At 45.9% G+C, this 16,299-nt stretch overlaps 1 protein-coding gene across 3 annotated transcripts in view; it reads left to right on the plus strand.

Annotated features, from left to right (window-relative positions):
* The window catches only part of WDFY3 (WD repeat and FYVE domain containing 3), a 1,930,620-nt gene that overhangs the window by 732,990 nt on the left and 1,181,331 nt on the right, over positions 1–16,299 (plus strand). For all 3 annotated transcript variants that reach the window (XM_078676292.1, XM_078676293.1, XM_078676294.1), the window contains one exon: positions 3,066–3,178. In XM_078676292.1, coding sequence (XP_078532418.1) covers positions 3,066–3,178 — 113 coding nt within the window. The remainder of the gene's footprint in view (positions 1–3,065; positions 3,179–16,299) is intronic.

Raw genomic sequence — 16,299 nt, forward strand, 5'->3', positions numbered from 1 at the left:
AGCAAAGGCTGTGGATCCACTCTCTGCCCCCCTTTCTGAGTTTCTCCTCTTCCTTCTTTCTCTTGCCCAGCAGGGCTCTGCTCTGGGCACTATCAAGGGCTACCCTTCTTAAGGCTACCTGATCAGCCTTCTTTGTTCAAGTCCCCGATTGTTAACAGATTCTTAAAGGGCATCACTCATGTGTTCCCTCCTGCTCTTTTCGTGATGCCCCAGTGGGACTTGAACCTGGTTTTAACTTACCTGATGTGCGCTCCTTTTGAGCCGCTTCATAACTGTCCTCTCCATCTTCTTACTCTGAAGACTGCTTTCCTGGTTGCCATCACCTCTGCCAGGAGAGTGAGTGAGCTCCAGGCTCTTTCCTCTAAACCTCCTTTCCTTTCTGTCCATCCAGACAAGGTTGTGTTGCGGACAAGACCCTCTTTCCTGCCCAAGTTAGTCACAGCCTTCCACATTTGGCAGTCCATCACCTTGCCCACCTTCTTTCCGCCTCCACATCCCTTGAAAGAGGAAGAAAGGCTCCACCGTCTGGACCCAAAACGTGGCTCTCATACTATCTGATTCACACACGCCAGTTCCGGGTGGATGACCAACTCTTTGTTGGTTACGTGGGCGCTAAGAAAGGACGGGCGGTTCACAAACGGACCATCTCGGTTGATCGTTTTGTGTATCCAGGCGTGCTACTCTTTGGCTAAAAAGGAACCTCCTGTTGGGCTGAGGGCCCATTCCACTCGGGCCACGGCGACTACTACTGCCCTGGGCCGGGGAGTCCCCTTGCAGGACATTTGTCAGGCAGCTACGTGGGCCTCGCTGCACACGTTCGCAAGACACTACTGCCTGGACAGCCAAGTCCGGAGGGATGGCTTCTTTGGCCGTTCCGTCCTCCAGGACTTTCTGGTGTGATTATTGGTTCGCAGACCCACCACCGGGGTTGGTATTGCTGGGGTATCTATTCTAAGGTAAGGAATCTATCACTAACGTGTCTCTTTCAGATGCACACGTTACTACTTGTGTAACAATATATCTGTAAGAGACATTAGTTAGTGAAAGATTCCTTACTGACCCACCCATCCTCCCCGTTCTGCGAACCGATATCTAGGGTTAAGGTCATCCCCTTTCAGGGCCCTAGTTTCATGGCACCAGTGTTAGTTTTTATCATGGCTCTGCGTTTCTGGCGCGGAAAAGCTGTGTATAAGAACTGACGTCAGCGCGCGGAGGCGGCGTCTGAGTACTCCGACGACGTCATCACGACGCCGGCGACGAACGCGGAGCCGTGGACGACGCCTACCGACACGCATGGGTACTGCTACGCAAACAATTTCCGGATCCAGTCTGACGCCTGGGGATATTCTAAGGTAAGGAATCTATCACTAACTAATGTCTCTTACAGATCTATCATTACACAAGTAGTAACTTGTGCTTTACCTGGTTTTGTGATATATCAGGGCCCTTTCTTGCTTTAGTTGAAAGTCTTAGCTTTGTTCTTCTCTTTGGATAGTGGGCTTTCTGTTCAGCTGACATCAATCAATGAATACGTTTAATCTAAAAAAAAAAAAGAATTAAAAATTGATATTACACTAAATACATTGATCTGATATTGCAAGAAGCACATGGTGGTATTATGAACATATTGCCTTGGAGTTTGGGGATACATTTGCCATATATTGGGAAGGAGTCCCACACCTGAGGCACTTTGCTAGACTATACATGCCCACCCACAAAACAGTAGTGCAAACTGTATAGTATACCTGCATGGTAGAGGCCACCAAAACCAAGGGTGGAACATTGTTATATTTATTTGCTGGCAGGTTTTGCAGATCATGTGTGAATCCTGGTGCGACATAACACGCTAGGAGGCAATATATGTCATGCAGATCCACCTGTTTGCTGACATCAATGTCTGTTGGGCAAGCGGTTCTGGATCAACATCTCACTGCAAGCTATGTCAGATCAGCAGTATTTCAAGCTGATCTTCTAAGCAATCATAAGCTGATTATGCCAACCAATACTCAGCCCAAAAAAATAGTTCTGGCCAAAGAAGCCTATTTAAGACTAGGATCATAATCCATCTCACCCTTTGCTTCTGTCATAGTAGGGCCATAGTCCAAAGTCTCAGTGGCAGCCTATAATAATTAAATAGCTAGCTAGTTGACTTTGAGACTGTGGTTCTTCAAAACATCATGCACCTGGTTGGATTTACTGCCAAACCAGTTCATGTGGAATGTTGCTTGCAGTGGAAAATCGACGCTTCTATAATCTTAACTCTGATGTAATCCTATTTTTTTGCACAATGTAAATGACTAGAAATGACTTCCTCCGTTTTGATTGCTGAAATACGCACATGTGCTTAGTAGAGAAGTAGCTTGAACTTTTCTGTTTTGGCAGGCCTAATATCTGTTTCAGCCACACTTTGAGATTGATGTCATGGGTGAACTGGTTCATTAAGTGATACCTATGAATCATCGTCTAGTTAATTTGAATGATGGCCTACTTTGAATCGTCCAATTTTCCTGAAACTAATGTGTGTTTTTCTCAGTATTGATAATGTATTTACAAGGTTCATTTTCCTCTTGCACTGTCATTTGTGTGAGAACTGCCTTCACTCCACCTTATCAAAAACGGATCTTTTATGTCCTCTACAGTGATTCTGATAATTCCAACTAGACTTTGAAACTATTTGTCTTTCAGTTATTTAAGAATGCCATTGTATCTACATTCTTTATTTTAAAGAATTGTATTCTGAACCTGGGAATGTCCTAAAATGAGATGGTATCAAATCTGAGTTGATCCTCTAAGTGTTTCTTCACTACTTACACCTTCACTGACTGATGAACACTTTGTGGAAATCCACCTGTATTGTATTTTCTGAATTAAAATGTGTGAAAAGGTGCTTTTGGAGCAAGGAGTACTGGTCGGTTAACTAGTCCCAAATAGTGACATGTAAGACATTCTATTTTTCATATGATTTTTGCTCCATCATGAGTTCTTGTGACAGAAGTCTTTTCTCTAATCGATACACTAATATATGGCCAAAGTAACAGTTTGCTTTCTTTTCTTGTTTCCCATAGACAATTCTTACGATTAGGGAATCCTTTAAATTGTGGCGCATGGGAGAAAAAACTACTCAAAGAATACAGGGTCCACAAACCAAGCTCATTAAGCTATGAGCCTGAAATGAGAAGTAAGTCTGAAAAATATACACTTAGTAAATGTCTTTTTCATATTTGCTTTTCACTTATTTCTGACACCAGCCTCCTGAGAACTTGCAAATTAAATGCACGTTCCGGAGTTGTTTCCGTCAGAACGTCCCTACTGCAGCTTATTATTGGGAATTAAATATGCTGTTAAAATGATATGTTCTTGCTTACTCCACAAATGGTGTTATATTTGACCAAAATATAAGAAGTGTGTCACTATACAGACAATAGGTAAGAGATGTTGTCTCACATTAACCACTAGTATTAAATTAAAGGTTTACACCCATGTGAAGTGTACAGTTCAGTCTCTCCTCTTATGTTGCCACTTCTTATTATTGATGAGGTAAATATGTTGGTGCTGTTTCAGCCTCCTAGCACTCTTATTGACTTGTCTCATTCCTGTTTGATGCAGTCACCTAAATAGGAAATGTAAAAATATTTTTTTGGTACAGGGTGTATATATATTGTCCATTTGATGTTAGTGTATGTTGTCAAATGCTTTTCAATTAATGTTCACTGGGGCATCCCCCATAAAGGGTAACTGCTGACTGTGTTTTAAAGCCATCCGCAGATGCACAGCACTCGCAAAAAAATAGCCTAACACATTAGCATTCCCCACATTTGTTCAGCCCTCAGTTAGGCAATGAGGTTATTTGCCCTGTTACCATAGACTACTGTGTCTGTAATTTTAGAATCCCACATCAGTATTATGGAACTTGAAACAGCCTGATTTTTGGACCACATTCTCACGCTACCTACCTGTAGTCAAACTGTACTCCTCTCTTGCCATAATCCACAACTATAGTCTTCACCTCCACAGTCCTACTTTTTTTTTTCCAATTCAAAGAGCTTTATTCGAAATGTAAAAACAATTCATAAAAGCATGAGCAATACAATCACATGAACAAAAAATGATAAAATTCAATTGAAAAATTATAAAAAATCATAAAAACAACAACAGTACATAAGTATACACAAATACATCAGTACATTTCATTTCATAAAAAGTAGCATCTGTTAAACTAAGATTAAATCAATAGAATACATCAGCTAATCATTGAAGAGCGAGAGAGTAGATCAGATTAATTGAACGTGGGGATGAAGCGACCACTCGGTACAAGGCCACTTGTGCCCACCCAGTGGATGTTCTGTTCTTTTTGGCGGTGCGACAAGACATATAATGTTCTAGGGTAGAATTCACTTAGACTCCAGATAGATATAGGCCCATCTCCTATTTGTGGCTGCCAAGATTGGAGGTATGGGACGACATGTTTATTCCTAAATTTTACAAGTACCAAATCGCCCGCAATATCTTTTGGGAGAGGTCCTAGCCAGCCCACCCTTCTAACGCTTAGTATGGTGCCATCGATGTTGGGTGGCAGAGGTCTATTTTTAGTTAGCAGAACACTACCTTGTTTCTTAGATCCTGATGGCTTTCGTGTATCCCCTTTGGGAGTTCTGGTACACCTGAGAGGACGCACACAATAGGAGCGGCCTCTGGTGGCAAATGTAGATGATTGGTTTTATGTGACATATTGTCATAATTAACCGCTATTCTCTTTTGAAATGACGTTTCTTTGTTCGGCCCAACTCTAGGGTAAGAACTCCGTAAAGTTGTGGTGGCTTTCGAGAGGTTTAAGTTTTTACTATGCGGGGTTACTAATTGATTACGGGTGGTCTTACTTTGTATGGTGGTATTGGGCCTTTCTGTGGGGGCTCGACGCTGCGGTTGAGAGGGTCCTGCCATAGTTTTTATAAGTAACGAATTAGCCTTAATTGCTTCCTCGACACCCGTGAGCCTATCCCCTAAGCTAGTCAATTTATCAATCAACTGGGAAATTATTGACTTCATCATATTTTCAAACGAGGCCAGTAAAGAAGCCTGGGTAGATGCTTTCGATGTTGCAGTACTGGGAGTGTTAGGCAGTGGGGGATTTGAATTTAGTTTTTGTTGCTTGGCCTGACTCCCCGTTTGTTTGACCTCATCTCTCTTCCTTTTAGCAGAGAACACCTGGTTGGAAACTGCGGATTGTGAGTTTACTATTGGTCGTGTTGTGAGGGGAGTACCCTGTAGGATTTGGGTTAGTTGAAGTGAACAACTAAACCTAGGACTAGTCGTTGCTATAGGGGAAATAGGAGCACTAGTTTGCACGTTTCCTGGTTCCACAGGAGCGTACGTGGATTTACACATTTTATTTAGTTCTTCCAGTAATGATATAACTGGGGCTGCATCGGCAGTCTGTGGAGGGGAACACATACTGGGAGAACTATCCATGGCTGGGGAACGTTCTATTCTCTCTAATTCACTGGCAATGGGGAGTATTGCACTCTTAATATAATAGTCCATCGTTCCCCTAAGCAAGTCACTCTGGGAGGAAGGTTTTCTAGTGCCCCCTTTGCAAGCCTTAGCGTAATAGCTTTTGATAGTGGACAATGAATTAGTATCAACTACCCAACAAATAGTTCGACAGTTCCACTATGATGACGCTTGGGAGGGACCTGTACGAAAGTTGAGATAGTCAAAGGGTATCTGTACCTTAAAACCTTTTCCTTCTTTTCTTAGTTCAGTACCAAGGGGGGTGTCCCGACCCGGCTTCCTCTGGCCTATGATGCCACTAGGGCTAGGGCTTCTGGGAAATGGAGTCCCGTAGCGAACGCGCCCCTCCCGCTGCGGCCGCTGGTGTGGCTTTTGCGGCGGCGGAGTGGAGTGATTCAATTTCGGTGGTCCCTGCAGTGGGACTAGCAAGGTGTGCCCACGCTTTTCAAAATGATCCCCCCGCTTCACCGGGGCTGGCCTCCTTTTGAAGCGCCTCCTGGCGCAGGACAGAGGTGTGGCGGCGTGCTCCGACGCTAGGGCTTCTGGGAAATGGAGTCCCGTAGCGAACGCGCCCCTTCCGCTGCGGCCGCTGGTGTGGCTTTTGCGGCGGCGGAGGGGAGCAATTCAATTTCGGTGGTCCCTGCAGTGGGACTAGCAAGGTGTGACCACGCTTTTCAAAATGATCCCGCAGTCCTACTTTGCCAGCAGCTGCTACACATTCCACAACTTTTCATATTTTCTCCGCACCTGCAATACCAAACTTAGTCTGCACACACTCACCATCACTCACACAATGCGCACACATCTCGTCACATTGCAACCCTCTCGTCACACTGCAACCCTCTCGTCACACTGCAACCCTCTGCGCCACACTGCAACCCTCTGCGCCACACTGCAACCCTCTGCGCCGCACTGCAAACCCTCAGCCGCACATTGCTAGCTCTCAGGTACAGTGGGTGTTTAAAACAATTCTGTATTTGGGTGTTAATGTGAGAGACTTATGGAGACTTAAAAGGAGAAAAAGAGCTTCACTCCCCACAAGAGGCTTACATAGATCAGATTTTCTAGTGCACCTCCAGAGCGCAGCGTCTTTAATGGGAGAATGTTCTAGAATCTACTCAAAATCTACTTCCACTGATACTACAATGTCTTTTTTTTTTATTGTTACTATCTTTAACGTGACCAAACGAATTAGGGGGGTATTAAAATCTGTTCATGGGGTGTTCGGCATGTATAGGTCAACTGTTACTGCAACACGATATGGATGAATTTGTTTTTAAACTTGTAAATATCTCATTTTAGCACACATTTTATCCTTGGTTTTAATGGTACTACTAGTACGTATTTCACAAAAATGTTATAGTAACTTAAACCAGATCTCTGAGACAGTCAGCCCCGGTTTCCTTAACCAATCACTCTTTTCAAAATGTGTTTCCCTTTTCAATGAAGTGTATATGATGTGCTTTTATGGTTTTAATGCTAAATCGAATAAAGATATTTACTACTACTACTAACATTTCTATCTTCTGGGATACATTCATATCTCAGGAGGGAACTGTGTTTTCTCAGGTATTTGATCACTCCCTTTCACAAGGCTCAGAGGCAGCACCTTTGTCCCTTTCTCATATTGGAAAGGCCATATAAAGTTACGAGTAGAACTCGCCCATCTGAGACACATCACAAGACACAGAAATCGCACTTCAAACCATGTCAGACCTGTGGAGCACATAAACTCCCCACTAAATGTAAAAACTTAGCCTTCAAACAATGCTCTCATGCAATATTCAAAACCGACACAACTGGCCCGACCGTATGTGCTGTTTCAAAATTTCAGGCTGCCATGTGGCATAAGCGCAGGCTCCTAATTGCCCGATCTTAGGCCCGGTTTGATACTGTCCTTTTATCTGGTTTTAAATCATTCATGAAATGTATTTATTTTCCTAACTATTGTACGCTTTTTCTTGTGTCGAGCTTATATGAACTGTTTTTATCTTGAGGATCAATCTGCTGCTATTTGTACTATTTTTTACTGTTATCTACTGCACTGTTTTTATGTACTACTGCTGTTTTCTTTTATGGCACCTGCCGAAATAAAGATTCTTCGTATCGTATCGTAAATGTATTGATTATATTTGCCCTGTAGCCACAGGATTGTTAAACATGTACAATTTTTAAGTTAAAACTTTAAAGGACAGGGAGACGAGGCTGTTCTTATCCATCAAGGGAGTCCTACTGTCGGGGTCAGTGCACCTTCATATGCTCACTCCAAATATACAAAAACACAGAATCACCTACTGGTGACCTCATACTGTGATGAAAACCTGAAAGACTCAGATCTTACCCAGGCCACCTCTGTTGACATTCTGCTCTTCCTTGCCTCTATAGCTCTGTGCCTCTGTCTCAGAAACCTACTTTGCCATGTTAATGATCGTTAACCTGATGCGTGCGGGCGGAATTCCGCCCGTACGCTGGGAATCTGTAAAGTGCATGTTACATGACGAGCTGGGCTCGTCATGAGCGTGCGAGGAGGCTACCTCATGACGAGCCCAGCTCGTCATGAGCGTCGAAGGGGTTAAGGTCAGCCTCGTCTAGAAGAACAGAGTCCACCTCCTGTGCTGCAGTGTCAGCAATAAGTGTCTTGTTAACAAGTCACCCATTGACTAGACCATCATCAGCACCGACTGGCAGGTCGTTAGCTGCTCCATCATTAACAAGCATTCTCCCATCAATAGGGAGTGCCGTTACAAGTACCCTGTTCATGACTTCACCACCATTGAGTAATTGCTAACAGACACATTGGTGTCAGTGCTACTCTTATTCACAAGAACAGCACAAACCACACTTTTAAAGAACTCATGCCTTTTTCTCCACCATTCTTTTATAGTGTCAGTTTCCTTTCGAGCAAATCCATGTCTTGCAGACTTTGTCTTCAGAAGAGGAATAAGTGGAAGATCATCAAGATCATCAAGAGGAAGAGATGCATCAGGGGTCAAGCGTCTTTGTCCCAAAAGAGAATACTATGAGTAATAAAAGTGCTGCGAAGACTGGGCTTTCCAGGCACATGCAACATCAAAGACCGAAAGAACATGACATGGTCTTCTGTATTAATGCATCGAGTACCTGGAACAACATCCATGTTTCCATAAAGACTGCCTTCACGCTGCTACAATTTCGGAACGCAAGGAAGGCACACTTCTTTAAAGAGTACAGCATTGTACAATTAGTTCATACGCACTCTCTCTGGACCTAGCTTCCCCTCCAACATCTCATTGACTTTATATTTATCTTTAACCATTGTCAGAAATGGGGTTATTAATTTGGGAGTGGGGCACGCTTGCCAACTCATTAAACCCACTCTTAGGTCAAAACACAGTTCTCCGAGAATCCCTGCTCCACCCATATGGCACAAACGGCAAGCAGTCCCCAGAGAAATGCAGTGCCAACGATTTTATTAATTAGTAAGGGATACAATAAAATTCCAAAACCAATTTATCAAAACCTAATGAACACAGAGATGCCAAGACCTACAAATGAGGTTAGGAGGATCCAGAGATTTGATTTATTAACGTTTTAAAGCAATCTGCAACTAGAAAAAGTCAAGCACTATTGAAAAGCAACCGTTCTCGGTGCCTCTGGATCTAGACTAATTTTCAAGCTGATCGTGACAGAGAGGAGGTCTGCTTCCCCATCTGGATTTTCTAGGTAAAAGGCTTTTCTTCAGACCTGGGGTCTTATCTAGAATTTGGCTGACCATCAGGGCTGTATAGGACATCATGTCTGCCACTCTGACGTACTACCATCAGCCAGATTTAGAGAGCACTGATGGCCAAGCATCCATACTTTTAAAGGAACTGCTGTCTTGGCGGTCTCTTGTCAAGGTATTAAACGTTTGGTAGACGGCAGCCATTGATTTTGATGGCTGTCCACCAAATGCTTAACAACTTTGTAATTTTCCAAAAACAAACTCCCACAGTGGGACTTTGTTACTGAAAATGAAAAAACGAATGACTCCCACACCCAGGGAGTTTTTCTGGATGTGGGGGTCAATATTTTGATTTTTCCATCTCGTATGGCAGGTTTTATCTAGCATTGAGGGACAGAAAAAAAGGACATTGCACTGTCTACCCAGAATAGGGTGGGCAGTGTAATGTCCTAACTCCTACAGCCCCTCCTCCTTCAGGGTGTTGAAGGAAACTTTCCATTGAGGAAGCAGATGGGGGCTTTGTTAATGGAAAGCTTATGGTACTCCATACCCTAGCTAGGGCAGGTAGACCATCATTTGCTGAACAGGGTACTTCATCGCGTTTCCCCGGCCAGCCATACATTAAATCTACCCCTTAGTCTCCAGCTGCACGGGAAGGTTTTAGAATTAAGAGTTTTTATTAGCAGACCGTATAATGAAAACAATACATAGCATACTGCCTAAATCCCAGTGGGCCGGCTGCGTTAAGGGTCACCAAAGGAAACAAAGCAATTAATGATTGTATAGACCTAATTAAAATAAAATTAAACAGCAAGCCGCCTAAAACCCAACATGGGCCAGCCGCGTCAACAGAGAAGCTGAGGGAAGCTGGTTACAACCCGCCACCAGTCATTTGAGGAGAAAATCAGTCAACAATGCATGGTGTCCTCAGAGTGCAGACCTCAGTTAAAATAGGCTGTTGCTAGGCCAGCAAATCTGCCATTTCCAAACAAATGAGCATCAACAAAACCCTTAAACCGCACAAAAGGAAAACAATAAACCCCTCTCCCACCCCACCTTGTCCCTCTCCGAACTAGCCCAGAGTCCAGGAAAGGGGGAGACCTCATAGGGAAACACCCAGGCGGCACCACCCCATGATCCTCACCCAGATGCAGAGGCCTCAATCTCCCCCTGGGGGTCCGGTATCAGTTTCAAAATGCACAGGTAGATTGGGCAGGCCAGCTCTCGATACTAGCAGGAGAGTTTTGACATAAAAAGGGCCCAAATCTTCGTATAATCTGATTTATCCCCCAGAGTAGCCTTTGACAATCTTTCCATGCCAAGAAGGGACTATAACTGGTGGAGCCACCGTGTGTGCTCCGGGATTCTATCAGATTTCCAACAAGATAAGAGCATCCGATGGGCGGCATTGAGTGCCAGGGCCATGTCTGCCTTTTACTGAACGAAGAGGAAAGGTTGGTGCATTAGGCAGACCCAGTATTATATAAGCAGGGAACCTAGGGATTTTAGTGTCAAAGGCCTTGTCGATTTCCTCTAAAATGTTATCACGATATCTAGTGAGCTTTGGGCTGTTCCATAAAAAATGGAGTAGGGTGCCTGGGCTACCACAACCCTGCCAATATAGCCCGTCACACTGAGGATTCCACTTCATTATTCATGAGGGAGTATGAAATACTTTTGGACGATGTTTCAATATGTCCCATTGTATGTGCAGTGTGGTGTGTCCTATAAAAAATGTCCTTCCACTCTTTATCCGAAAGCGTCTGATCAATTTCCGCCTCCCACCGCTTTTGACCCGCAGATCTGACCCTGCGCAAGCTCCGGGAAAGAAACAAATACATTTCAGAGATTAATTTTTTATCGTCATTCTTAAGGAATAACCACTTTGCGAATGGGAACATTCACCTGCTTACAAGGGGATGTATGGACGCACCCAGCACCCAATGCAGCATCTGTGAATGGAGAAATTTGTCTAAGGTAGATAAATCATAATCTATCTTTATCCAGCGAACATCCACCCCCTTAGCCATACCAGGAGGAAAATCCGGGTGCGAAAATATGGGTGTCACCTTTGAGGGTGCAAGAAGGAAGGAGCCAATACTGGGGCGACAGTTCAACTATTTATTCAGCACGAAATAAAGGACTAAATGGCACAACAACAGTTAGGGTCCAGGATCCTGTGGCTTCTGGTTCTTATCCCCTTGTCGTGAAGAGCCGGACTCCAGCGTATGCAAAAGAAAAGAACAACGGGCTTTAGTAGACTGTCCAGTTCCTACTTCAATAGTCAGGGCAGGGAGTGAGGGAACAGGCAACCACCACCAACAAAGCTATGTCGACTTTGTAGAGCAACCCGTGAATTGTGCACAGGAAAGAACACGGTGCCCCGACAGTGCCTCGGCGGCCTACCCGGTCCCTCCCCTCTTGAAATGGAAAAGTGCTCGCAAACGACCACGCACCTGGAGAAGCCACGCGTCCTCCTTCGCGTGGCTGGGCGGAACACAGAACCGTTGGCCTCCTGGCTTCTCTGCTTCCGCTGCACCCTCCGTCAGGTTCTCGTCACCGGCTTCTCTCAGAAGGGGCTCCTCCGCGTTGTCCTCGGCTTCGGGCATGCACGGTCCGTCCTCGTCCTGGTTGGCCCGATGTTCCTGGCGCTGCACGTCTGTCTCCCAAGACGTGTTCCTCCGAAGCACACGAGCACTGGCGTCTTCCGGGTCCTCCTCCATAAGCCGCGAGGTCGGCTCTGATAGGCCAACAAAGTCAGGTGGTCCGGGGATATGCAAGCCTAGGCTATCCTTAAAGGGCCCGTAGCTGTCGGTCTGTGGGGAAGACGAAGAGGCAGTTAACTCAGCCGGTGCCGAGCAGGGGACCCCCTGACACATCCTCCCCCCAGACTTTTCCCGTTCGGGGGAAAGTGGATAACGAGACAAGTAGTCAGCATTGGTTTGTTCAGAACCCTTTCTGTGGCAGACATCGAAATCATAAGGTTGTAGGGACAAGAACCAACGAAGTATGCGATCGTTGCGCCCTTTATTCCTTTGCAGCCACTGTAAAGGAGCATGATCCGTGAATAGGGTAAAGTGTCGGCCATCCAAGTAATAGCGGAGCTTCTCAATGCTCCGTTTTACCGCCAAACACTCCTTCTCTATGGTGGGATAGGCCGCTTCCCTAGGAAAAAGCTTCCTACTCAAGTACAGGACGGGTCTTTCTCTTCCCACCGGGTCATGCTGTGACAGGACAGCCCCCAACCCAACCCCTGACGCGTCAGTTTGTAAAAAGAATGGTTTTTCAAAATCAGGAGTAATGAGTACAGGGGAGGTGGACAGGACGTCTTTCAGGGCCTGGAAAGCATCCTGGGCTTGAGGAGAGGGGTGTTTAAGCTGAGAAGAAGTGGCTGTTTTCTTTAAGAGGTCTGTCAATGGAGCCGACACAGAGGCAAAGTGAGGGATAAAGCGTCTGTAATATCCCACCAAACCCAGAAAGGCCCTGAGATCTCTACGGTTCGTAGGGAAGCTTTGGCCTTGAATGGCTTTGACTTTCTCTTGTTGGGGATACAATTGACCGTTACCAAGAACGTATCCCAGATATTTGACCTGTGTAAAGGCGAAGCGTGATTTTCTAGAGTTTATGTGCAGACCCGCCTTTTCCAAGGCCTCTAGAATCAACCCCAGGTGTTGTAAATGGGTTTGCCAATCCGGACTGTGAATGACGATATCATCCAGGTAGGCCGCGGAAAACTGTCGGTAAGGAGCTAGCACTGTGTCCATGAGACGTTGGAAGGTAGCAGGGGCCCCATGGAGGCCAAAGGGTAGGACAGTGAAATGAAACAGGCCGTCCGGTGTTGTGAAGGCCGTCTTTTCCTGATCTTGTGGGGATAGGGGCACCTGCCAATATCCTTTGGTGAGGTCAATAGTTGTTATGTATCGAGCCTCACCAAGGCGCTCTATCATTTCATCTACTCTTGGTAGAGGATATCCATCTTGTTTTGACACCTTGTTTACTGCTCGGATGTCGATACAGAATCTTACTGCCATCGGGTTTCGGCACCAGGACCACTGGAGAAGACCAGTTGCTTTTAGATGGAACTATGATCCCTGCCTCCAACATTTTCTGTACCTCCTCCTTTATTACAGCCCGTCTGGCTTCGGGGATTCTATAGGGTTTCTGTTTAATAGTCACCCCGGGAAGGGTCGGGATATGGTGTTCCACTAGCGGGGTACGCCCTGGTTGGTCTAAGAATATGGATTGGTGTTTTAATAACAGGTCTCTCAATTCCTTCTTTTGTGGGTCGGGAAGCTCGGGACTCACGACCGCCTGGTCGATGGTATGAGCAGAGGTCGTGGCTAGGGACACCGATGCAGGGGTTTTGGGTGGGGGACCCAACCACTTCTTTAGTATGTTGATATGGTAAATTTGCGTTCGGGATGGAGACAATTTCAGGGCATAGGTGGTCCTTCCTATTTTCCTTACCACCTGAAAAGGGCCTTGCCATTCCTTGCGAAGTTTATGGGTAGACGTGGGCAGAAGAACAAGAGCCCAGTCGCCTAGGTTCAGTTCTCTCCATTTCTTGCCTTTATCGTAAAAGGTCTTTTGTTTCCCTTGGGCTTTCTCTAGTGTTTCATATGACAAGGTCCTCAATTTGTGCAACCTGGACTTCAACTGCTGGGAGTAGTCCAAGAGGTCTTCAGCATCTTTGGACCCGGTCCTCTCCCAGCTGTCTTTGGTTATCTCTAACAGTGTACGGGGCTTCCGTCCGAACAGAAGCTCAAAGGGGGAAGTCCCGAGACTGCTTTGGTACTGACTTCTTAGCACATAAAGGGCCAACGGAAGCAGTTGATCCCACTGTTTCCCGTCATCCGACAACAGTTTTTTTAGGGTGGTCTTTATCAACCCGTTATAGCGCTCGACTAGACCATCGGTTTGAGGGTGGTACACAGAAGTGCGAAGATGTTTTATGTTCAATAGGCCACATACTTGCTTCATAAGACTAGAGACGAACGGAGTCCCCTGATCGGTGACTATGTCCTTGGGGAATCCCATTCTGGTGAATAACTCAACCAGTTTCTGTGAAATGGCGCTGGTCGTTGCCGCCCTCAAGGGGAATGCCTCGGGATAACGCGTCGCGTAGTCAACAACCACCATGACGTATTGGTACCCCCTGTGTGACTTAGGCAAAGGACCCACGATGTCTACACCTATTCTTTCAAACGGGGTCCCTATGATTGGAAGAGGGACAAGAGGGACTTTAGGAGGAATGTAAGGGTTCCTTTTCTGGCATATTTGGCATTCCTGACAGTACTTCTTTACTTGAGCGTACACCCCTGGCCAATAGAAGTGTTCTGTGATGGAATTGGTGGTCTTTTCTGCACCAGAATGACCAGCGAGAAGGTGTGCGTGAGCATAAAACATCACTTGTTCCCGGAACATTGTTGGCACTATCAGCTGGGGAGTGGCCTGGTCCTGTCCTAATCTATACAGGAGTCCTTTTTGTTCCACAAAACAGGGATATGTGAGCTGTTGTACCCCTTTGTTATTCTGCGCATTCTGCCAAGCGGTTGTCAGTGACGCGTCGTTAAGTTGGGCCGCCCTGAAGTTGGAATCAGTGGCCCAGGGTTCTTCGAGCAACAGACCCTCCCGGACCCCATTCTGACCCTGCTTATCTAAAACTTCAGACATGAGAGTGGAGAACCATTTATTATCAGTCCCAATGATAAGGGGTTCGGGCAATTCGGGGAGTACTCCTAACTCACACTGTACTTGGGTTCCCTTTTCAGTTTTTAGAGTGACCTGTGCTAGAGGGTAGGTACGTAATCCCCATGTACACATTTGATGCGGACTGTACGGTCCAAAAGCACAGAAGAAGGGGATAGGGTGCTTTGTTTAACCACAGAATGGCGACATCCGGAGTCCAGTAAAGCACGGGTTTTCTTATTGTCAACTAGGACACTTACATAGAAGGCTGGTCCTGTCTCTTGGGCATACATGATAGCACGCGGCACATATCCCACCTCCATGGGTTCTTCTTCTTTTTCTTTCTTTTTGCGGCAAAACCTTGCTATATGGCCCCACTCACCGCATTCATAACACTGAGGACTAGTCAAAACCGGGGGCTCTAGCTTTAAAGGCCTAGGCTTAAATGAAGGAAGTTCGTTTTGAGGCTTGAAGGGTTTCTTGTCAGGTTTTGGGTTGTTTTTGGTAAGAACTGGTTTCTCGGGCTCTCTATACGTAGGCCTGGTTTGAGCTCGAGCATATGAGTTTGCCATTTCGATGGCATGGTCTAATGTCAACCCTGCATGCTGTCTGAGCCACCGCTGTGTGCCATAGGGCAGGGCCTCTAGAAACTGTTCCAAGTATATTTTATTCATGACATTGTCCATATTCCCCTCTTGTGGCTTTAACCACCTATCCGCTGCGTCTTTCAGTTTGTAAAACAGAGTCTTAGGAGCGTCCGTTGGGGTTCCTCTTTCTTGTCTGAAGCGTATTCTGTGAGTCTCGTCATCAACCCCCAGCCTATCTAGGACTATCTGCTTCACATGTCCATAGGTGGCTGTCCCATCCTTATTGGCCAATTGGTAGGCGGCCTGGGCTTCCCCCGTAAGGAGAGGTGCCAGATAAAAGGGCCATCTCGGCACTGGCTCTAGCAGCCCTTTCGAAATTAAGGAAAAAGGAGACAGGGTCGTCTCCAGCGACATACTTCTGTAGGGGTACTACGGCTCCAGGAGGGGCTGCGACTCTGCCTTGTCCCAGGACAGCCAACAATTGTGTTTGGCCTTCTGCGAGTTTGGTTAAATGTTCAGACTGCTGATGTATAGCAGCAGTGAAGGAGGCTCTGTCGTTTTCTGCCTGTTCGTTTGTCTGTCCAAACGCCCACTCCAGTTTGGCATGTCCTTCACTCATCTGGGTTAACATGGCATCCATCTTGTACTATCAGATGGATGCTCCTATCTGGCTCGCCACTTGTCACCTTTGAGGGTGCAAGAAGGAAGGAGCCAATACTGGGGCGACAGTTCAACTATTTATTCAGCACGAAATAAAGGACTAAATGGCACAACAACAGTTAGGGTCCAGGATCCTGTGGCTTCTGGTTC

The sequence above is a fragment of the Lissotriton helveticus genome, chromosome 2_1, assembly GCF_964261635.1.
Source record: "Lissotriton helveticus chromosome 2_1, aLisHel1.1, whole genome shotgun sequence".
Classification (NCBI taxonomy): Eukaryota; Metazoa; Chordata; class Amphibia; order Caudata; family Salamandridae; genus Lissotriton; species Lissotriton helveticus.